The 23,037-nt window shown below is 40.4% G+C and overlaps 1 protein-coding gene across 1 annotated transcript; it reads right to left on the bottom strand.

Moving 5' to 3' along the window:
• Window positions 1-1,990: 1,990 nt before the first annotated feature.
• Window positions 1,991-21,497, bottom strand: espl1 (extra spindle pole bodies like 1, separase). Its single transcript, XM_062997029.1, has 31 exons — window positions 21,417-21,497; window positions 21,023-21,328; window positions 18,780-19,529; window positions 18,614-18,703; window positions 17,787-17,898; window positions 17,563-17,690; window positions 17,206-17,399; window positions 16,149-16,391; window positions 15,103-15,247; window positions 14,150-14,315; window positions 13,753-13,892; window positions 13,527-13,661; window positions 13,129-13,245; window positions 12,451-12,619; window positions 12,247-12,375; window positions 11,710-11,866; window positions 11,502-11,611; window positions 9,336-10,600; window positions 8,613-9,012; window positions 8,375-8,527; window positions 7,408-7,621; window positions 6,973-7,166; window positions 6,757-6,884; window positions 6,556-6,678; window positions 5,303-5,446; window positions 4,945-5,109; window positions 4,532-4,636; window positions 3,636-3,751; window positions 3,462-3,545; window positions 3,174-3,338; window positions 1,991-2,568 (listed from the first exon to the last, which is right to left on the bottom strand). Exons 1-31 carry the CDS (start codon window positions 21,495-21,497, stop codon window positions 2,367-2,369), a joined length of 6,630 nt encoding a protein of 2,209 aa, XP_062853099.1. The 3' UTR covers window positions 1,991-2,366.
• Between the last annotated feature and the right edge of the window lie 1,540 nt (window positions 21,498-23,037).

Below are 23,037 nucleotides of genomic sequence, written 5' to 3'. Positions count from 1 at the left end.
ATTTTATCACGTGATAAAATCATAGCAGTAACGCACGGTCTCAAGTGGCTTATTGCTTTTATAAAACGGCGGTCAACATAAAATATAATAAAATACAACAATGTTCAATTTATAAATGTTTTTATTTACAAAAACACTTACAAAAGCATTCTTCCACGAAATCAGGTAGTTCGTTAACAGTGTTGCTAGGCAACATGAGGGCGAACATAACATTCACTTTTTCTTTTCAGTGGCGTATTAATATGGAATGATGTGAGGTGGTCATAGGTGTGCGTTTATCGGGGATTTTACAACGGCTTCGAACACGGCTCAGCCAATCAGATTTTAGGACCGGAACTATCCGTTTTATAACAGTATTTACTACTACAAAACAGTATGTACTACACTCTACAAAACAGTATGTAGTACATACTACAAAATGTAATACAAATAATGCAATATATAATATATACATCTGGATGTGTTCAATTCTTTTTTTATCTAATTATACTTTGACAATCAACATTTAAACAAATAGAAATCTAAGCACATACATTCACCTGCTTATTTAAATTAGTTTGAATAGGAAGGGTTACATTAAAGAAGGCTGTTTTACAATGGAAACAAAGCATAATCAAATATTGAACTTTTTGAGGTACAAATATGGCCAGTACAAATACAGCCTTTTAATATTATAAAATATAAATACTATACTTTTTTTTATATATCCACACAGTATGAGCCCCTGCTTCAACACACTCCACCATAACAGAGTTAGGTGTAACCTTATAGTATAGTCAGAACATGAAGGATAAGATGGACAGCTACCCCAGAAAACCAGAGGAGAATCTGCATGAAATAAGCTGCCTAGTTCAGTTATAACAGATATTATTTACTCTTTTACTCTGATGACCCAAATTACATGTTTTAGAAAGTAAGAAAATCTGCTGTTCTCCAGCCTTGTTTTTACACTTACCTCTTCTCAAAGTAATCTCAGCTGGTTTCTTGAAATTGAACCACAAAGTCATTGTTAGTACTTGTTTAACAAATATCTCTTGTATTACAAAATACTTGTTACCAAAACTTTGCAAATTGAAAGCCAATGTGACTTAATTAAGGGCAAGGCTAGTGAGGCAGGATTAAATGATTGACTCCTTTCTACTGCTCCCATTAGGGGTCACCACAGTGGATCCATCCGCATATTTATTTTGGCAGTTTTTATGCTGGATGCCATTCTCGACACTACCCTCTTATTTGGCTTGGTACAAGCAACAAGGATGCACAATTATGCTGATAATGACTACTTGATAAAATGCCTATCACCTTCTGTATTTGTGAGTCCTGACCAGGATTCAAACTCCCAGAACTCAACACTGTTACTGTACAGGCAACACTGTTATGAGTGTGGCTCCTACCATTCACACACAAGCTCACTAGTCAAACAGGATTGACTATCTTAAATTGACTTATGATTAGGTGAAAGAGTGTGAATGATGGTCTGTGATGGACTGGCACCTTGTCCAGGGTGTATTTCTAAACTGTGCCAAGTATATCACCAGACCCACCCTCACCATTTCAAGGATGAAGTAGGATTTAAAAAAAATTCAGTTCATTTTCATGTTTTACCACTTTATCCTGCTCTGGGTCATAAAAGGTCTGGCTTATTCTAAATCACTGGGTGTAAAGCAATAACACTCCGGACAGAATGCCAATCACCCCCAAGATCACGTCTGCAAGTAGATGCATGACTGGCTAATAGAATCACTAAGGATTTAAAACCCAGACATAGTGGGCTAACAGAGTTAACCACTGCACCAGCCCAGCACCCACAGGTAAAGATTAACAAATAAACAGAAATAAGAAAAAGCTACCCTGAAGGTTTTGACAATTTTAGCAAAATAGTAAGATATTATGAATAATCGAATACCAGGGTGTATCAGAGAAGGATTTATTAGAAAACAAAAATTGCATTTTTAAATAAATATTTAGCAAATAACTAAGAATCCCCAAATACAGGAAAACAAAATTACAAAAGACATGTTTAAATTCTGATTTAATATAACTTACAATTGTTACATATCAGTTTAAAATACTAGATTACAACCTGGGTGTTAAAAACCAACATACAAGAATTCAAAATACAATAAAATAGTTCAGCTTTAAAACTCAGGAGAAGGTTTAAGACACCACACCATTAATTAAGGCATAAAAATGCATAAATGCTACATGAGGTTGAAATGGTTATTGCATCAGCAGAGCAAAGGATGTCTTCATTAAGTGGTTTTCCATGGTGGTTTGTACATCTGGCAGGATGAGATTTACACATCACTAAAACTGCATGCAATCATACCTGTCCACACTCGACACATACCCTGTGTGCGTTTGTGCTATCGTAAATGCACAGGTAGACCATATGCAATTGGTGCAGCACCAATTATGTGTTTAAGGTGTGTGGCATCACGTGATTGGACCAGGTGCTGGAGAAGGGAGGAACCTGAGCCTCCAGAGAGCCAAGACTGTAACAGGGCGGAGGTGAACCGATCAATATCCCGATCAGTCACATCCCACAGATTCCCCAACACTAATGGACTGCAGAAAAAGAGAAAAAAATGTTCATGGTTTAAAAATCACAAAGAAGAAATACCATGTAATAAAAAGTTAAAACTTAATGATAAAAGTATTATAGGCTGACTGGCTGGTACCGTTAATGTTACTACTCAAGATTTTAAAGAAATTAATTTGATATTAATTTAAAAAATGAAAACAAGGGAGAGTTTGAATCTCAGCTTTGCTATTGACTGGTCAGGCACCTATAAATACACATGATTAGCTGTGTGTCTGTAGGGGGAAGGACAACGGTCAAGCAGGGATGCCTCATCAAGGCGAAAATAGCAGTGTCTAGTTCTCCATATGTGATACTGCCGTCTGTGAGACCCCGCCACTAACAGGTAAAAAGACACAGTTGGTGCAGCGCATGACATGTAAAAAGCCTTTTCAAAAGAGTGGAGGCTGTTATAACCACAAAGAGAGGGCCAACTCTATATTAAAGTCTATTGTTTTAGAATGAAACGTCCAACAATTCATACTCAAGCGGCCAGATACTTTTGGCATAGTGTATTACATTTCCAAATGCAACCCTAGAGATGCAAGTGTACTGGAGTTAGTCTTTTTTAATCATTCTGTATATTTTTTACCATCCGGCGATGAGGTAGCTGAGAATAATGCCAGTTCCTTCAAGGCAGCCCTGCACACTGAGAGCACCACTACTGCAGCCAAAGAGCAGAGCCACTGCACGCACGTTCCCTTTTAACACCCGCTGGGCATCCAGGAAGCGAGCGCCTGCTCCATGTCCTACATAACTACACAATGCAAACAAAGAAAAAAAAAATCAGTTTTAAAGCAGTCTAATGTATATAACATATATAGTTAACTTATATTAACTATGTCATATATATACGTGAAGTATGGTGCAACTCATTTACATGTATAAGTCTTTAGTGGTCACAGCCTCCTGCAGTTTATCAGGATTAGGAGAAGCTCCGCACACCCCCTGCCATGCCGACTCACTGATCAATACAGAAAGAGAAAGGAAGAATGAGACTCACACAGACAGAGCAATGTGTTTAACAGCCTAGTCAAACATGTGTAGCACTCACCCAGTAAACCAGTCTCTGAATCGCTTTTCAGTCTCAGGTAGGTTTTTATCTGGGTTTAATACATAATAAACCTGCTGAGGATCTACACCACATGACGGCACACAGCCGGGATCCAACTGAGCGAGAGCATGAAGAAAGAAGTCACTTAATTTCAAGCACATCAAATAATCCATTAAAGTTACATTACACCAAAAACATCAGGACATGCAACATAAACACACATGCCCAACAATAGTAGGATAAATAATAGGAAAGTTTGGTGTGGAAGAATGTAAATAGCCTGGGAAAAAAAGGGAACAATAGGAGCCTGGGTGGAATAGCAGTGAAGCATGCTAGCCCAAAAGTGCTGACATCTTAAGCTCGAATCTCATCACTGCTAATGGCCAGCCGGGTGCCTACACCAACAATGATTGGCTTGTTCATTGAACTTTGAGTGATCAAAGTTTTGGTCAAACAATGCATGGTGATTCGCTCCAGGTGGTGCACCGGTCTAACATGCTAGCACACCACTGCGGAGTGTTAGAACTTGAATCTTAGCAGCTCCACCAACCCGACCGGGTGTCCACACAAACTTAATTGGCTGCGTTTGAGGAAAGGGGTGATCAGACAGGGTTATTTCCCACTGTGATATGCAATCTCAGGACTGGTCCAGGCGCTTAGTCCATGGAGCTTAGCGTAACTCTCCGTACATATGGCTCTGTGTGGCATAAGTAATGGCTACAGATTGGACACGCGTCAGATGGAGTGTGTGGTGATCAAATAGGGTGTCGTGTTGGTAATAACAAGATTGGGAGATAAAGAAGGGGGGCGGGGTTGCAGGGAATTCAGAAGAAATTGTATGGTCATATACTGTTAATCGTGAAAACGTAAAGTGTGTGTGTGTGTATTGTCCCTACCTCTCGGAGACGGCTATGTCCCAGAACAGCATGAAGAGAGGGCATACGGGTGACTGAGCGAGGCTTCAAACAGGATATATTCTCCCACGGCAACTTCTGAAGGTACTGCAGTCACAATTTTTACATGCTTGTTAAATGCAAGCATAAAAAAAGACTTTTAATTCTTCCTTTTACATAATTCATTCAAAGCTCAATAATTTATGAATGCATTTATAAAACCGGTCATGCTAGGTGTAACACAGAAGATGTGCAAATGAGTTTATCAATGTGGTAAGCACTGTCTATGAGAGTCTGTCAGTGGAGGTCCCAGGCCAAAAATTAACCAATAACTCACACGTTAGCACAGAGCCCTGTTATTCAGATTGTTCTCTTATATGAAAGATATGCAAATTTTCTTAACTGTAATTACACACCTTGTCTAAAATTAGGACTGTATGTCCCTCTGGTTCCACTCTCCCTCTCAGTTCAGACACACTCTTTTGAAGGAGCTTAAGGAAGTCTCCCTCCAGAAGACCTGCCCCCTCAGCCAGAGACTGCAGGTCTGAGAGGCACAGCAGAGGAGCCGCAGAAAGTAGCACCTGCAAAAACAGAGCCAAAATGTTGACAATATAACAAAGGTCTGTACAATTGTGTCAAATATTTACAATCTAGTCCAACTACAATGCACTTCAGTGTGCTTAATTAATGGACACGACTTTAGTTTTGGCGAGTCCGCCATATTACACTAGTTTAGGCTCGTCTGAGCCTTGTGTATATCAGACACACACAGACCTTCAGCATGTTCATGGTGATTTTTGTTCCAGTTAACGAGGACTGTAGGCATTTAGTCTGAATTGAAAGCTCAGGGTCACAGCTTAAAGGGAGAAGCAGAGCTCGCCATATTCCCAAGGTCTCCTCCATATCTTCAAGTAGTTTCTGCGTGAGAGAAGATATGCACATTTTTGACAGACAACCAAGTTTGGAAAAAAAGAACAATAAAAGGTGATCAGTGCACCTTAAATGGTGGCAATTATGTTAACAATGTGTTTGGTATACAGTATTACAATAATCTTTATTAAGACATGCTTGGGTGATTCTGTTAGCAGTTTATGCGTCTACACAGACATGATTGGCTGACTGGTGGCTGGCCAATGCACTTGTTGGTGCACTTTTAGTCTGGATAAAAATAAGGGTTGCATCAGCAAGGTTATTTGCCATAAAACTGTGCCACATCAGGTATGCAGACAAGAATGACCAGCTATGGAAACCCCTAAAATACAGGGAGTAGCTGAAAGAAGCAAACATTAATGTTTTATAAGGTCATTTGGTGGATGCATTGCTGATAGCCAACTGATCTTGAAAAGCTAATGTAAGCCACCACTGGGTAAATCAACACACTTCCACTTATATAAGCTTAATAGACTCCCAAGACTCACTGGCATTACTTGACAGATAGACAGGAAACCCTTTGCTCTCACTCAGAGCTTTTTCAATCAGTGCACAAACAGCTTGTGGCACAGTCTGAGCTCAAAGTTACAAGCTCTGGACTGCAGGACAAATGCTCATTTTTTCCTGATAATTTAAATTTGTAAATGTTTTTCAGGAGGAACTTTTACCTGCATGATTTTTTTATTTAACTGTTTATTAAAATGACACCCTCTAATTTAAGTGAGGTGCATTCACAAATGAGCCAAAACCATTAGGATCACCCCTCTTATATGCTGTCACCACAGCTCTGACACACCCAGACATGGTCTCAAAACATGTGAAGGATTCCTGTGGTATCTTGTAGCAGGACTGGTCCTTTAACTTCTATATGTTGTGAGGTAGATTATCTTAGTGTTTCCTAGTTTTACCTCTACCACGGGTAAATAATGCACTTTAATAATGGTCCGGCTGTCCACACTTTCATGGAGAAAACAGGATTTGTTATTAATGGGTGTTGCCACACACATTTTTGGTAAGCAGCCCCAATGTTTTGGCTAATCAGTGTACATAAAGACCATCATGTTGGATGTAAAAGTAGCCACCAAGAATCTGCTTACCCGTACACGAGCATCCAGAGCCTTCCTGCCCTCCCACCACTGGGCCTTATCTGCCACACCACTTACTTTTTTCTGCCCTTGCAGCACTCCATCCATCTCCTCAAGCAGCACAGCCATGGAGTGCTACAGAAAGACAATTATGTTAAACAATAATGGTAAACAGCAGGAACTCTTTAAAGCTTTATAAAACCTTGCTTTTACCTGTCTTTGTGCAGTCGGGATCCTTATGGTAATGGGGGCGGAGTCTCGCTCTAGTCGTGTGAGAAGAATGGTAGTGCCAATCTCACCAGGACAGACGCCCACAAGAGAGAGCATACAAACGGTAACACCTGTAACAATAAAACTCAATTTCAATCATACAACTTACTGCTTTATTGGCATGTAAATGCTTGCAGGCTGAGCAAGTGGGCATCTGACCTGCTGGCAAGTCTTTGAGCTGCTGTGTGAACTCCTGGCAGTGCGTTTGGGGGAACTCTTTTGGCTGTGTTGGGGTGAAAGAGTAGATGCTCTCAAGCGCAGTCAGAATCTCAGCCTGAGCCTGGATGGAAGATTCCTCCAGACTTAATCCACTCAGACCTTCTGTTACATCACTGCTTGACTTTTTCAGTTTCCTAAAAAAAAGAGAAGGCAGTGCAACACTAAGACCTGCAGGAGTAACGACTGGTTATTCTAACAGCTGAGTTTTTAAACATCCTAACAGCAGCTGTGAGCAATTTAGTAACAATTAACTGGTACCTTCATGATGGCTTTGTGATTTTTAAATAATAAACACATCTTGTAAAATAATGATTTAGGGAACAGACATTTTCCCTCTTAAGGCTGCTAAGATTAAGTTCAACCAATCTCACATACCTAAGTCGAGTGGCAAGGTGACGGGTCATGTGATGGCGAAAAGAAACCCCCAGCGACTCAGCATGTAGCATAGCTGTGGTGACGGGATCTGATGGGCCGAGCAACTGAGCGAGCAGTGAGCACAGGTGAGGGTAGAGGAAGGGGTTTGGAAAATGATGGAGCAGGAGCCAAGACGACCTTAAGAGTGAATGGATCGTTTCTACAGATAGCTCACCTGTACAAACACAAAATTAGAAAAGCAATAAAAACAGTGATATGTTGTTTAGAATGAGCTGAAGGTCTTGTTTGTTTACAAGGCCTTAACTAACATTAATCCTTATGTTAACTTCAACATATGTTCCTTTTTTAAATCAACAGTTATCTAAGTTTTATATCAGGAAGTAACAGGTGTTTTATTAGTAGTGTAACAGTACATGTGGCAGTAATGTAAAACAGTAAAATGAACATTAACCTTGTGAGCAGAAACATTTCATGATCATAAATGTAGATTTTAAGAGTCTACTACATCGGTCATTAGTGAACAGTTAATTACGTGCTAACAAAACATGCTAATTAAAAAATATAGATGCAGTCGGTATATTGAAGCTTTAGCTGACAACATTAGTGTAGCTGTTATAAGATCAGAAGAGTTGTACGAATTGGAAACAATCCACATATTTAAAAGTATTAGCAAAAAAAATGTAAAATTAATTTTTTTTGCCCTTTCATAATACACCCGTATTTGAAAAACCCTGCATTAAACAACTGCACCACAACTGCCTATTTTACACAAAAAAATGACAGCATCTCTTCAAAAAACAACAGTTCTAAGACACTCACAGACTCATTGGTGGGCACATCACCTTATAGAGTTTAGTGTTAGATTAAGTAAGCATTGCAGAATCTTTAACATTGTGATTTATTCTAACTTTACTTCAGTCACTAAAGGAAATAAACAACAAAGAAAACACAAAAAACTTTATCTCACCTGGCGCTGTAGCCGTGTGTGGTATTGGTGCATGAATCCCTATGCCTGACTGTCCAGCGCCCCAGAGCTCCTTTACACAATCTCTGTTTAAATCTGCTCCCAGGTCTCTCCTTAGCACTTCACAGTCTGTATCTGGCCCATCTGCAGAAGTACCTACACATACAAACCAAATCTTTAAACAGATGTATAAAGAATTCCAATTTGACATGTTTTCATCCCGTTTCACGGACACCCTTACCTGTGTTCACTGTCTCAGAATCAGACTCTTGAAGCTCTTCCAGGCTGACATTTACACAGTCTTCATCTTCATTTTCTTTGATCATCCTCATCCTCTCTGGTTCATCCATATCAGCAGAATTCGGACCTTTCCTGGATCGTCCACGCCTAGGCTGTGCCTGAGCGGCCATTGCCGTTTCTTCTTCAGAAGAGGGACCACTGGGGCAAAGGGCAGTGCTTTTCTTAGCCATTCTTGTCCTTCTGGGCTTGTCTTGTTCCACTACTGTTTTTGTAGAGACTCTGGAAGCTGGTTTTGATGCAGATGGAGTTTTGGAAGATGGGACGGAACGCTTTTTCTCTGACTTTGTCTCCAATACAGCTGGGGGATCAGTCTCAGCATCACTCTCATCACTGAACTCAACCTGGAGTAAAGATAGGAGGATTAATGGAAAAGAAGGTTCAACTGGTATTATATACTTCTAATCGAAATTCATTATATGGCCTCTAAAATTACAAAATGTATTTTGATTCATTTGATTAGCACAAAATTCTCAGATTAAAATAACAGATAGTTGTCAAAATAAAATTTACTCCAATAATGTTTTAAACCAACCATAACTACAGTGATAACTACAGCTCATCTGTGTATTAAGTGTTACCTGTAAATGCTGTGTAAAGGTCAACAGATGTTAATGAATTTTTCATAAAATTTATTGAGCAAAGGATAAAAATGTATTTTTCAAACCTTAAAACGTGATCGCTTTGTGCGTTTGGGAGCAGCTGGAACAGCAACAGGTTTCTCTTGTAGTGGGGAGGAATCTTCAAAAACTTGAAACGTGCCCTTTGGTGCATCCTTCGACTTTCCTGTCCCACACCGACTGACAGACATGGCTTTTGCTGCAGGGAGAGGTGTGGAGCTTACTGTAGGGAGAGGTGTGGAGCTTACTGTAATATCAGGCACCTCGGTGGTGAAGTCAAATGCACTCAGGTCATTGGTCGTGCCAGCAGGAGTCACCAAGGTGACAGATTTGGGCCGGGGTGTCCTGGTTGCTCGAGGTGTCTTGAACACCAGGGAAGGTTTGGTGATGCTGATTTTTGGCACAGAATTCTTAGACTTCTTTACTGATGCTACAGGTACCTCTTTCGTTTTCTTACTCCCTTGCTCAACAGACGTCTCCGGGAGGTTCTGAGCTGTTCCAGTTGCTGGAAGTGGAATGTCGCCGCTGGAGCTGCTTGTTCTCTTCTGTTCTGCTTTGTGTGTTTTTAAGTGCGTTTTAATTTTGAGACCAATTGCTGGTGCCCAGCCCCACACAGAAGAGATAAGCTTATCAGAACTACACTGCTTCTTTCCAGCTAGTGCCAGGAAGCATGCCACAGCTTTAGCACCCAAAAGAGCAGCCTTTAGAGGTCCCAGCTCTGGAAACAGAACCCCTCTGGGCTCCACAGCCACCAGTCCTGCCTCAATCTCTTCCCAAAGTGCAGCAGCTTTTCCCTTCTCACCTACCCCACAGCAAAGCTGCATTAGCACAGCAGTCAGGTGCGCCCGGCCAACCTCTGGCTGCAGCATACAGGGAATTTGTTGCCAATTAGTGGGCACCAGTGCTGACAAATGGGCATGTAATTTAGCGCTCACATTGCGACAACGCAGCTTGGCAAGGTGGCGTAGTCGATGGGAGTTCTGCGACTCGTTTTGGACTTCGGCCTGAGTCAGGGCCCAGCGGATACTGACTCGAGCCAAGCAGGGTTCACTGCAGCAGGGACAGGAGCAGCTCTCGGCATGGCTCAGACAGGACAGCATACGCTGACGTTTTGGCTTTAAAGGGGGTGATGCATCCTGTCCTAACTCAGACAGTTCTTCCAACGTTTCTCGGGCCAGTGAGCGGGAGTGCAGGAGGCCACTGATATCGTCCTCTTCCTCTAGGATCTCAGGTGCAGAGCTTTTTACTGCTGGACGACCTTTGCGAGGTTTTATTTTCAGCTCAGACTTTTGCTGCTGACACTGACCAAAATCTACAAAAGAACAGATCAAACAAGCTTTAAAATGGAAAAGTAATCCATAAGTAGTAATAAGTAGTATTTGTAGTAATTGCCTATTAGTAATTTTTTTTTACAACTACCATTACCAAATTTGTCTAGGTTAATTTGTACAGACAAAAACAAAACTCTGATGACTGCTATGCTTTTCAACAGTATACTGTATAAACTTAAACACACAACACCAAAATGTCACAGAAGGAATTCATAACGGTATGATGTTATTCTAAAGCAACATTTACATTTTAACAATTTCCTATTGCCTATCAAAAAAGGTACATTAATTATGTTTCATTGACCAGTTTTGTGGGGAGATGATGGAGCTGAACCATGTGACAGACCAAAAAAGGGATTCAAAATAGCCTCCAGAGAGTTATGAGACAAATTAAAATACATGGTGTCCCTAAAGTCTGGACACATAGGACATATCACTAACTATATGTTTACTAAAATACACACACATTGCATCACAAATAGTGGAAAACACATTAAAGATGTTATTGATTAATATTCTAATGAAATAAAATGATGAAATTTATTAAAAATATTTTATTGCCTATGTGTCCAGACTTTAGGGACACCCTGTACTATTGGTTTCCTTAGGGCTCTGCCTCTATTGTAAAGTATTGCATCCTACTTGATTATGTATAGTGAGTATAAAAAGGCCAAAAATGGGTATGCTATCTATGTTCATTCCCCTAAATTGCCCCTTTTCTCTACAGCTTTTGCCTAAACCCCCCTGCCTGCCACAGCGTGTCATCATGTTAAATTCAGCAAACAGAAGTTGTGCATTGAAATATGTATGCATTTGTATACTTGTATATTCCCTGAGCTCTTAGAATCATTGTGTGTTAACATAGACAAATACTTTGTTTACCTGTGCAAAGATCCAACAAGTGTCTGACCTGCTCCAGATCTAATACACTGGCCTCACTCGCACCCTTCATTAACTCCAGCTCAGCCTTCAACACCAGCAGCTCAGCACAGCTACAAACATGCCATGCAAAAACAAACAGATTGTTAACAGAGACTGAATAAAATTAGCAATTACTGATTGTGTCTGCTCATAGAAATGTAGCACTTACTGGTTAAGTGTTTGTAGTTTAGTGGCCAGTTTGAGGGCTTCTAGACACTGAGCTTTCGCTTCGTGTGCTGTTCCACCACTGCTGCGTAAATGCACCATTCTCTCAGAGCAGAGCAACACCTCACTCAGCAACAGCCATTTAAACACCACATTGTCCCCTACAGACACAAAAGGAAATATTATGTCCCTTTACCCACACTACCAAAAAGGTAATTCAGTTGCAATTTGTCTGATATCACAGTGCTTTCCACAAATTCAAGCCCCCTAGTTCCAGGACCAGCAAAACGGTCGTTCTCTGTAAACTCAGATTTACATCCCAATTCACATAACTACACTTAGAATTTCAAACAGGGAATAGATCTGCTCCCAGATACTCCCAGTGTGTGTATGCTCACGGTCTTTCTTTTGTAGATGTCTGGGTGAGCAGGGAGGGGCATAACAGAGGCCACAGCTCTGGAAAACTATCCATTGTTGCACGATTGCATTACTTAGGTGGGCCAAACAATAATTGACTGTACTGTATAAAGTAATATTTTACCTTGATCTACAAAGCGAGTGTCTGTGTTGGGACCAGGTGCTCCATAAAATCCATTTCCCAGCAACATCATTACAAGACTGCACAACAGCTTCAACCCCTCATACTGGGCCGTGTCCGGAGTCTTCAAACCTACGTAACAATGACCAGAGTTAAAAATAGGCTTACACAAGCTAGAAAAAATGCTCACTGCACAGTGTTTTATACCATGCTGAATGATTGTCTGGCGTAGGTGTGTATGGAGTGTGCCCGTGTCCAGGCTGAGATAGGCACTGGCTGTCTGTAGGGCGCGGGCTTTCAGCATGTACCAGCTCTTGGAGTGATGCTGTGAAGTCTTCTTTAACACCTCACTTAGACTAAACACACCCTTTTCCATCTGTGAGAGAAACAAAGCTCAGTTAGATTAACATGTACTAAAGCTATGTTAAAGTGCTATTGTTACACCTTTGGCCATATAGTGCATCTTCAAAGATGAGTATAAATTTAATTAGAGGGAAACCAGGGCCTTCTAGGGCCTCAGCAGGGATCTAAGATATTCTAAGAATAATTATATATATAAGTGTTACGTTCTCATTTTATTTTGTCTACTCATTGCAAATAAATCTTGCATACCTGCCTATTCACTTTGTGTAGGAACGTAAAGGGTTAAAATAAAGAAGCTCTTTTGTCACCCTCTGTTATTGCTAGAAAGAATGTTGTGCTGTTGGTGGTCTGGCTATACATTTTAAATGACAGTAAACCTAACCAATGATTTCATCCCTCTAGACCCTTTTCTAACACCAGCACAGCAATTTGTGTTGCACTTCTTAGGTAGGCAGCTATCATTCAATTAAGAAAAGCTTCAATAAACAAGGGTTAAATGCTGGTTAACAACATGTACATTACCTCTCCTAAAGCATAGTAGAGTTGTGCCCGCAGCAGTTGGCTTGTGACGGAAATAATGGTCATGCTGTCCGAACTTGACTCCACAGTCAAACACTGCTCTGCTTTCTGCAACTGCACCTAAAACACATTTTTTCTCATCAGAAAAAGCCTAATATTGTAACAATCAGGGTTGGCACTGTGATCAAATCTGCCCTTGATTAAGTGTCAAATGGGTAAATATTTGCAAATACTGTAGTTATCTCTTATAAAAAATAACATCTAAATGATACCGTTTTCCCTTGTTATTACTTAAAGCTGTTACACATTTTACTAAAATATAAACTCACCATTTATATATTTAATTAAGGGGTCATCATATCATCCAAACTCTGATCTACCTGCAGTTATCCAATACTAACTTGTGCAAGTTGGGGGGAGCCCAGGTCCAGCAGGAGTTTTGCAGCATGCAGAAAAGCATTTGCACTATTCTGGTCATCCCCAAGACGCTGGAACAAACCTGCTGCTAACTGGTAGCCCCGAAGAGACTGCAGGGGCTACAGAAAAAAAAAAAAATCAAAGGGTTCATAATTTAAGCAACAGGTTTTACAATATACAACCATACACTTTCATGTTGAGAGTATTTACCTTGCCCATGAGTGAATAGAGAGCTGCCATTAGTGAGATGGAGAAGGCCGTGTGTTTGGGGTCTCTCACAGCAGGCACTGAGTCCTCCTTTATCAGACTCACCCAAAGTGATAAACACCTATCCAAAGGCTCAATGCGTTCTGACACACACACACACAGTCGATAATTGTTTTTATACACCATATACCAATTACATGAAGCCAAAAAATCTCTATATAAGTGAATGTAAACTTTTGCCTTTCGCTATACATGGGAACATGCAGACAAATGTGCATCAGTCTCAGTTATAAGAATTTTATTTTTTATTTCCACTGTTTACATAATATCAATAATAACAATACACAACGTACATCAGTGCAAGTACACCATGTTTTTTTAAATTTTTTTTTTTACTTACTATTGTGTTCAGACAGATTGATGCGAAGTCCATCATACACCAACTGGCTCTCCTGTAGCTTCTGTTTGTCCTCATACTCCAGATCATTAGTGGGAACTGAATCCAAATTCCCAGCAGAGTTGCTGCTGTCTTGAACGGCACGCAACCGCTTCTCTGTATCTAATGCCTAAGAGACCAATTTTTTAAAATGTCAAAAATTCAGAATTAAAAGTAACACACCTCACGAGTTTTGTTGCTTTTGTTCAGAAAAGGTTGTAGGGCAGTTGTAGCCTAGTGGTTAAGGTACAGGACTAGTAATAAAAAGGTTGCTGGTTCAAGCCCACCACTGCCAGGTTGCCACTGTTGGGCCCTTAAGCAAGGCCCTTAACCTTTAATTGCTAAGACAATATACTATTTACTATATACTATTACAGTACTATAGAATTGTAAGTCGCTTTGAATAAAAGCTTCTGCTAAATGCTGAAAAGGTGTTCAACAGCAAAATAATAAGGTACTAAGTATTAGATTAACAGTCTCTGCACCAAATTAATTTAATATTACTCATAATATTTTTCTGTTTTTCCCCTTTTATCTCCCAATCTAGTCATTTCCAATTCCCAATTGTGAATCTGCTTCCGCTTGCACAACCCGCTGATCTGATCAGGAAGAGTCAGATCACCACACACCCCCTCTGACGTGTCCAATTTGCAGCTGTTTCTCATCACCCACACAGGGTCGTAAATGTAACAGAAATGACAATTGCTAACAGTTGCTAAGAAACTTGTGTTGGTCATAAGAACAAACAGCTAAGTGATCAATACAAGTCTTAATTTGCATCATTATATGCTTAGCATTTATCAAGCAGTCATCGAGGTATTAAAAATTACACAGCTTTTTGATATTTTTTTAAGCTTATTTATTGGACTATGTGATGCTGCTTAAGGGTTCAAAATTAAAGCCATTATAGCACTGACCTCCTGGAGGTTGGCCTCAAGTGTACAGATGTAAAGCCAGAGAGAGGCATGCGCCTTTTCATCTTTCAGTCGATCAGCATTCTCCTCCGTCACAGGTTCCTCTTCCAACAAGCGCAGAGCCTCATGGGTAAAATCAACTGCACAGCTGAATCATAAAAAAAGAAATCAAATTACATACAAATTATAAAATTATAATTTATGCATAGCTATTCCAAATCCTGCTCATGACTGAGGATCCAGACGGGCACTCTCTGGGGAGGAGTGTAGCAGTGGACCAGTGTAGAAGCCGACCACCAAGCGGTGCTAACTGGCTGGACACCCATACTGACATGAATTACTTTATTTGAGGGAGGAAATAGGTCAAACTTATTGCCACTGTACAACACACTGCTGTCTGGTCAAGGTGTACTAGTGATGGATGATCTGGCACACTGTATCTCTTTGAACATGATGCAGCGCTCCAAGAGTCCATTACAGACAGGTGAAAAGATGCAGGTTGCAGTTGCATGCATGTCAGTGGGCATGTCTCAGTTGTCCATGAACAGCACGTTGGAGAGGTACTAGCAACACAACAATGTTCCAGTGAATGGATAAAAGGGTGGTAGGGGGGGGGTGTTGGTCAGGGAGGAGATTGGACCTGATCAGATTAAGAACTAAACAGGGAAATAGGAATATCGTAATGTGTAAAAGTGCACTGTCCCAATCTGGTTTCATCAAATTCTACAATGCACTCTGGTGACCTCTTGCCTTGAGAGCCACAAGCTTGCACACAACTTCTACAACTGGTATAAAGCAGACGAGGAGCTACAGGCAAATTCTTATGGAGAGCATGAACACGTCAGAAGGAACATGCTATTCCCTCTGCTGCTCATGCCGGTGCGTTGACCAAACAATAGAAAATGCTGTTAAAAAGGCTGGGAAGAAATTTTCCATCTCTCTTTATCTTCCTTAAACTTGCCAAATCCATTAACTGAATGCCTGGTCAGGTCAGTAGTAAAGCACAATTTATTATGTGTACATGTGGACCAGTTTGTTTGTCGTCATACCAGTCTGTTTGTTCACTGAAGTCCCTATAACAGACCACCTGTGCCATCTCGCACAAGTAAGACGCTCGACGGAGTGTGTGTGGTGTGTCCTCGTGGCAGATATCAAGAAGGTCACAGAGCGTGTTATAGCGTTCCTGTGAAGTGTCACCAGTCTGCTCCTTATACATACGCAGCTCCTCTTCCAGAAGGCACAGCAACACTTCTTCATCTACAGTCACTGCACCCAGGCCATCTCTAAGAGTCCTAAAAGGAGAAGGCCACCAAAAGCAAAATTTGATAAGAGATATTTATTTCATAATTTTGGAATACTATAAGGGCTGAGGGTTTCCCTCTCATGCACAAGACTTACTGTCATTAGTGAAATAATTATCCACTAGGCAATTTACTTTAAAGCATTTCTTAAACTGGTTACAATACAATTTTGCCCAATTTTAAACTGCTGTATAATGTATTGTGCTTTGCAGACTGCACTATGTAGTCTATGAAAAATAGGCAGAAATATTATACAATTAGGACATGACCTTGTCAATAAAAAAAAGGCTTTTACAGGTCTGTCATGATTCCCTGTTTGATCAGAATCTAATATTAAATCTTAGTGGCTGATCCTGGTACTGATCAGATACTGACCTAATAACAAAGGTTTAATTAACAGTTTTTAATTTTATTTTCATCGACTGCTTTATCCTGGTTAGGATAACGGCAGTCCCAGAAGAAAACACTGGGCGTGACGCAGGAACACCGCGGACAGTGCGGCAAATCATAACCGGGCTTCAGCCACCCCCAGACATAGCCAATTATGTTTGTGTAGACGCCTGGCTGGCCTCACTGCTGAAAATCGAACCCAGATCGCTGTTTCACCTGACCTGTTAAACTTAGGTTTACAAAAACTTGTAAATGTCATAACTGTCTCTTTTTCTGTGAAAGTACAACATTTGCTATCTTATTTATATGACCTTCACAGCCTAAACAAAACTTATCTGTTTTAGATTGGCTCGACTAGATAGTACACATCACATGCACAATCCAAAACAGGAATCCTTCTGTGGACTCGAGTTACCTGAGTCGGGTGTCTTCTTCTCCAGCCCGGACAGCATCACACTTAGTCTTGACCCACAACGAGACTGGTTCTGTAAGATGATCTAGAACACGAAGGCCTAAAGCCTGAATCCAGCGTACAACCCAGTCTAGAGCTCTGTCCAACTGAGCTGCCCGCCGACTACACTGCACTGCCAGCATGAAGCAGCGATTGAGCTAAACAAACACACACACACATATACAGTGTGTATATATATATATATATATATATATATATATATATATATATATATATATATAAAAACACATCTTACAAAGCTGCAAAATCAGAGGGCAACAGACACTTTATAAGTAAACAGACAGAGGGGGGTGGACTTACTCTATCCATAGGGAATGAGGCTGGACAGTCCTTGCATAGCTCCTGGCATATAATCTCAGCCAGTCCAAAGGCTTCCTCATATAACTTTCTGTTAAATAACTCATACACCACATTGTTCACTGCACACACTAAACAAAAAGAAACGAAAAGCAAGGCCAGCGTTGGGTACCTAAAATCTACTAAATTAAAACTGGATTTATGTGGTAACCCCCCTGCTTATTTACCTGCTTTTAAAAAGAAGTTGTCATTTGAAAGTTTGTGAAGCTCAGTCATCAGACGTCCTATTGTTGCTTTGCAGTACAAGAGAACTCTGTCCAGAACCTCAACAACTGACTGCTTAAGAAACACAGTAAAAGATAATGGTCAAAACAGCCTAGCCAATGAGAGGTGCACTTGTCAGTGTGCTTTCAGTGCTTGTCCCAATCCCGGATCAAAACAGGAGGGTTTCGTCAGGAAGGGCATCTGACATAAAAACTCTCATGCAGACCAAATGAACAAGCATGTATTACTACTGTATATTACTGTGGAGCTTTAAACAAAAGTTCATATAACACAAAAAACCTGAGTAAAGTCAAAACACAGCTTCAAAATTATTATTTTATTTAATAAAGGACTGTTAAACCACCAACTGGCCCTAAGTGAAAAAGTAATTACCCCCTCAGATACATAAATAAGCAAATTTAGTTCAATAAGAAACAACTAGAATTGGTTACAGCCAGTAATCCCAGTTAAAACCAAACTTTCCCTTTGGTACACTACAACAGGAATAATAGCAGTACATTTACATTTACATTTTCAGCATTTAGCAGACGCTTTTATCCAAAGCGACTTACACAATGAGCTGAACACGATGAGCAATTGAGGGTTAAGGGCCTTGCTCAGGGACCCAACAGTGGCAACTTGGTGGTGGTGGGGCTTGAACCGGCAACCTTCTGTTTACTAGTCCAGTACCTTAACCACTGAGCTATCACTGCCCTATATACATATGCAGTACATACATTGGCTGTCCAACAGGTACAAGCAATTATTAAATGATTTAAAAGTAGTTTACCTTTGAAGCACGCAGACTATCGTAGGTGCTAATAAAGCCTTGATAGAGACTGAAGCACAGTGAATACTGCAGCTGCGGTGAGAATGAACTCTGTAATACACAAGTGTAGTAAAACTAATCAGAACTGAAACATAAATAAATAAATAAGCCACACACACAAACTTACTTTTTGATGTTTAATCATAAGCTCCTGATATTCTTCCAGGAAAGAAAAACTGGCTAGCAGCATAGCCCCATCCATTCCCTTAGTCTGCCCTGATTCTGTTGCCCAGGTAATAAGCTGACACACCTCCAGGACAGCATGGCTTTCAGTTTCCCCCAAACCATCAGGCAGACCTCTGATAGTGCGGGCACAGTCTGTGTACGCTTTACTACAGTCCCCGTCAGAGCTGAAGGAACAATGCAGCTGCACCGCCTGATTTGCCAGACCTAAAGACAAGCGCAGTACCTCGCTGTGCTGCCGAATACTCTCCAGAGCTCCATCCACCAATCGTGTAGCTACAGCCCAGAGTTTGTTTTTACACAAAGCTTTGCACAGTTTAAACACCACTTCACATCTTACAGCCAGCAGAGGTAAAATCATGGCACAGCTTCCCTCTGCATGCTTACTGAACACAGGGCTGAGGAAACGAGTCTGTAACTCAGAGAGCAGAAACGCACCATCATCCTGAGATAAGCCCCCACGTGCACGTTCGTACTCGCTCACTACCTCCTCTACAAACAGTGGGACTTTAGATGCGGAGGGGAGCGTGCCAGAGACAACCTCAAGCAGCCTGAAAAGGAGAGCCCGCAGCTGCCAGCAAAGTCTGTCCCTTGGTTGGAGTTTAGTTTCCCGAGTGCCAGATGAACCTGAAGTCAGGAGACTGTTCCACAGTACGGCAAAGCAGTTACGCACCAAAACACGGAAATCTTCAGCCTGCAAAAGACATCAGATACAGATCATGTAACTTTAATATGCCCAAGGTTTTTTAAACTGTCACACACTAACATAAAGTAGCAACAAGTATGGGAGTCCTAAATGGTGCATCTGGATCAGAAAAGTTAGATTCCACAACGTCAAAGAAAAGAATGTAAAATTAGCCATGTTCTTAATGTGGAAAGAGGCCAATCTTTAGATCTATGAGCTTACATATCCAGATCAGGGCAAATAAAGGAGGAGTCCCTAAAAATCCTGATGGTCAAGGACCACATGTACAAAGCAGTACATCCTTCTAATTTTAGCCAAGACATCTAGATAGCTAACAACTCAAATAAGTGGCTAGAGCTTTCAGCTATCATTTGGAAGAGTTGTGGGCTCGAATCCTGGCTCTGCTATGCAGCCACTGTTGGGCCTCAGGAAAGGCCTTTAACCCTCTTAGCTCCAGTGCACTAAACAATGGTACACACATGAAAAATAAAAGGTATTCCATCTGCCCTGCATTACAATATAGAAATACTGGAATACAAGTCAAGCAACCAATCTCTCATTTCTTACACATACATAACATTTGCACTTACATGTATAGTCGTAAAAAAGGTTTGGCCATACATTTAGTGCAAAGGATCAAAGATTTTCAGAACACCAGGTAGTGTCAGACAGATAATGAAGACACAGTGTAATCTAATTATACAAATTTTGCCAACCCCCAACATTACAGTGCTAGCAGTACTATATGACCACTCTAATTTTCAGACATAAAGTGAAGTTGAACAGAATTCACTTTGAGAGTGACCCAAACATTATTGGTACTCTCAAAACAGTACAGACCATGTCAGATTCAACCTGTTATTATACAGCCCCTGTAATATGGTCTATTTCATTTTTCCAAGGGGCGGCACTGTCGCCTCACAGCAAGAAGGTCCTGTGTTCGATCCCCAGGCGGTCCGGGTCCTTATTGTGTGGAGTTTGCATGTTCTCCCCGTGTCTGCGTGGGTTTCCTCCGGGTGATCCGGTTTCCTCCCACAGTCCAAAGACACGCAAGTGAGGTGAATTGAAGATAGAAAATTGTCCAAGACTGTGTTCGATATAACCTTTTGAACTGATGAACCTTGTGTAAGGAGTAACTACAGTTTCTTTCATGAATGTAACCAAAAACATGACGTTAAAATCAATTGTTAAAATAAATAAACAAAACAAACATTTTTCCAAACACAAATTCTTTACCAAAGCAAATAACATACTTTTTTTCCTCTTAAAAAACTAACATCTTAGTCTGACTGAATAATGCCATTTTACATGGACAAAACCAACATCACCAATCATTACTTGTCGTACACATTATTTGTTGTACAGCCACATATTGTTCTATTAATTATAAACATCTAGGCTTTATTCAAACTTTGTTTGTGGTGGCTCTCTAAATCACTTTAGACAAAGCTCAAATCAGCAAAGCATAAAGGATGAAGCTTATGGTTTTAATTTGTTCATACCTCTGTCGATAGGCACTGCAGTCTGTCATACATAAACTCCCCAAGTCGATTAGCAGGTGCATAAGATCCCTGAGTGATCAGCTTCTGAAGGATGTGAAAGATAATTTTTTCCAAATACAGCGTAGAGCTCTGTCCACTAGTATCTGTGATAGATGCATAGCCCCTAGCAGCAAGCTCAACTAAATCCACAAGACGCTCCTGATGCTCTGGCTGTACAGTTCCTCCTCCAAGCAGCTGGTTACAGGCCCGAATGATCCGATCACACACTGTCCGAGCCCACAGGCCTAAGCCTTCATCTACATGTTTCTGTCAAAAAACAAACATTCAGGTTCAAGACGTTCAAGCCTACATTGAGTTACATTCAATTACATTTAGTTCTCGCGCTCTCTCTTACCTTCAGCTCGGTGTAAAGGACAGCTGTGTCCTTTGCACTGGATATCTGTTGGACGTAGTCGTCCGTTTTTAGACATTTCATTCTCCTTTCACTGCCTTTTCTGGAAAAGCACGCTTTTGTTATTAAAAAGTTCAGTACATGTGAAAAATGTTAGAATGACATTAACTTTTTGACTGATATTTTGTTGCAATGCTGACACCCACTATTTGGCCTCTTTAAAACTCATGTCAAACATTAAAATGCTAATTGTCAGAGCTCTTAATAATACAGACACACATTTGTACTACAATCACTTTGAATCCTAGCTTTTGTTTCCTGCGTTATGTTCTATTTTAAACTCTAGACCTTAAATCACAAAAATTCGATTCCCGGGTGGAGCGGTCCAGGTCCTTTCTGCGTGGAGTTTGCATGTTCTCCCCGTGTCTGCGTGGGTTTTCTTCCGGGTGCTCCGGTTTCCTCCCACAGTCCAGACATGCAGGTGAGGTGAATTGGAAATAAAAAATTGTCCATGACTGTGTTTGACTTGAACTGATGAATCTTGTGTAACGAGTAACTACCGTTCCTGTCATGAATGTAACCAAAGTGTGTAAAACATGACGTTAAAATCCTAATAAATAAATAAATCACCTAAATGTGTCACATTTATGCAACATTAACAATGCCTGGCTTATCATAAATACTGAATTCGATGGCGTTATAGTTATCAACTTATTACAAATAAAAAAATAATTGATACTAAATTCAGTGGTGGAATTATATAACGGATCGTAGGCTAGTTTTAGGTGTTTAGCTAACTTATGTAGCATCATAACGTTAAATATGCTAATGTAGTCATTTAAAAAACCTTCACAACTAGTTACTACAGCTCCAAAAAAACTGCCTCACAAGCCGCAAACAAGAACTAAAATAGCTTATGAAATATTAGTGCAGTCATGGTCGGTGTTCTAATCTGACACTGTGTTAGATACAGTAGGTTTGAGACACGACCACTGAGTAAACGCAGCTAACTGGCTAACTTGATTCAGCTACATAACATGACTGTTAACCTTTAACATGTAGCCACATTCATGACGAACTCACTTACCGCAATTAAAGAAATAACGCTCCTTATGCGCACTAGTCTCAGAAGTTTAATATTAATAGAAGAAAGTATTTTCTTACACTCGGAGTTCTTCTGTTATTTCTAGCCAGTATCTCTACACTCCACCCGTGAAGCCGCGCACTTATTCAAAATAGCGCAGGGCTTATCGGGTAATGCCCAAGTGGATTATGGGTATTGTAGTACAATCCAAAATCAGAAAAACTTTACCATCGGCTGCAGAATCGTTTGTCCGCTGTTAAATATGGGTAACAAAGCATAGGACAAGCAAAGTACACATTAATAAATCATAAATGCTAATAAAAATCTAAAAATGAAATTTCTTATTCATCAACGTATTCAGACCCTTTGAATTGGGACTCCAAACTGTAACCAGGAACACAGTCTTTGCTTTAATTATTCTTAATATATGTCTAAAATTCACACACCTGGTTATATAAAGACAACAAAATTTTTGACTCTACTTCCAGAACAAAAACCAAACCATCAAGCCCAAGGAACTGTCTGTTAATTTCTGAAATC

The sequence above is a fragment of the Trichomycterus rosablanca genome, chromosome 6, assembly GCF_030014385.1.
Source record: "Trichomycterus rosablanca isolate fTriRos1 chromosome 6, fTriRos1.hap1, whole genome shotgun sequence".
Lineage (NCBI taxonomy): Eukaryota > Metazoa > Chordata > Actinopteri > Siluriformes > Trichomycteridae > Trichomycterus > Trichomycterus rosablanca.
Note: the sequence above shows the minus strand (reverse complement) of the source record. Positions and strands in the feature narration are given on the sequence as shown.

Coding starts and splice junctions, on each gene's coding strand:
- espl1 (XM_062997029.1), bottom strand. CDS start 21,497: ATGAAATGTCTAAAAACGGACGACTACGTCCAACAGATATCCAGTGCA. Junction 16,392..17,205: donor GAAGAAGACACCCGACTCAG/GTAACTCGAGTC, acceptor TTCTCCTTTTAG/GACTCTTAGAGATGGCCTGG. Junction 6,885..6,972: donor GCTCAAAGACTTGCCAGCAG/GTCAGATGCCCA, acceptor TTATTGTTACAG/GTGTTACCGTTTGTATGCTC.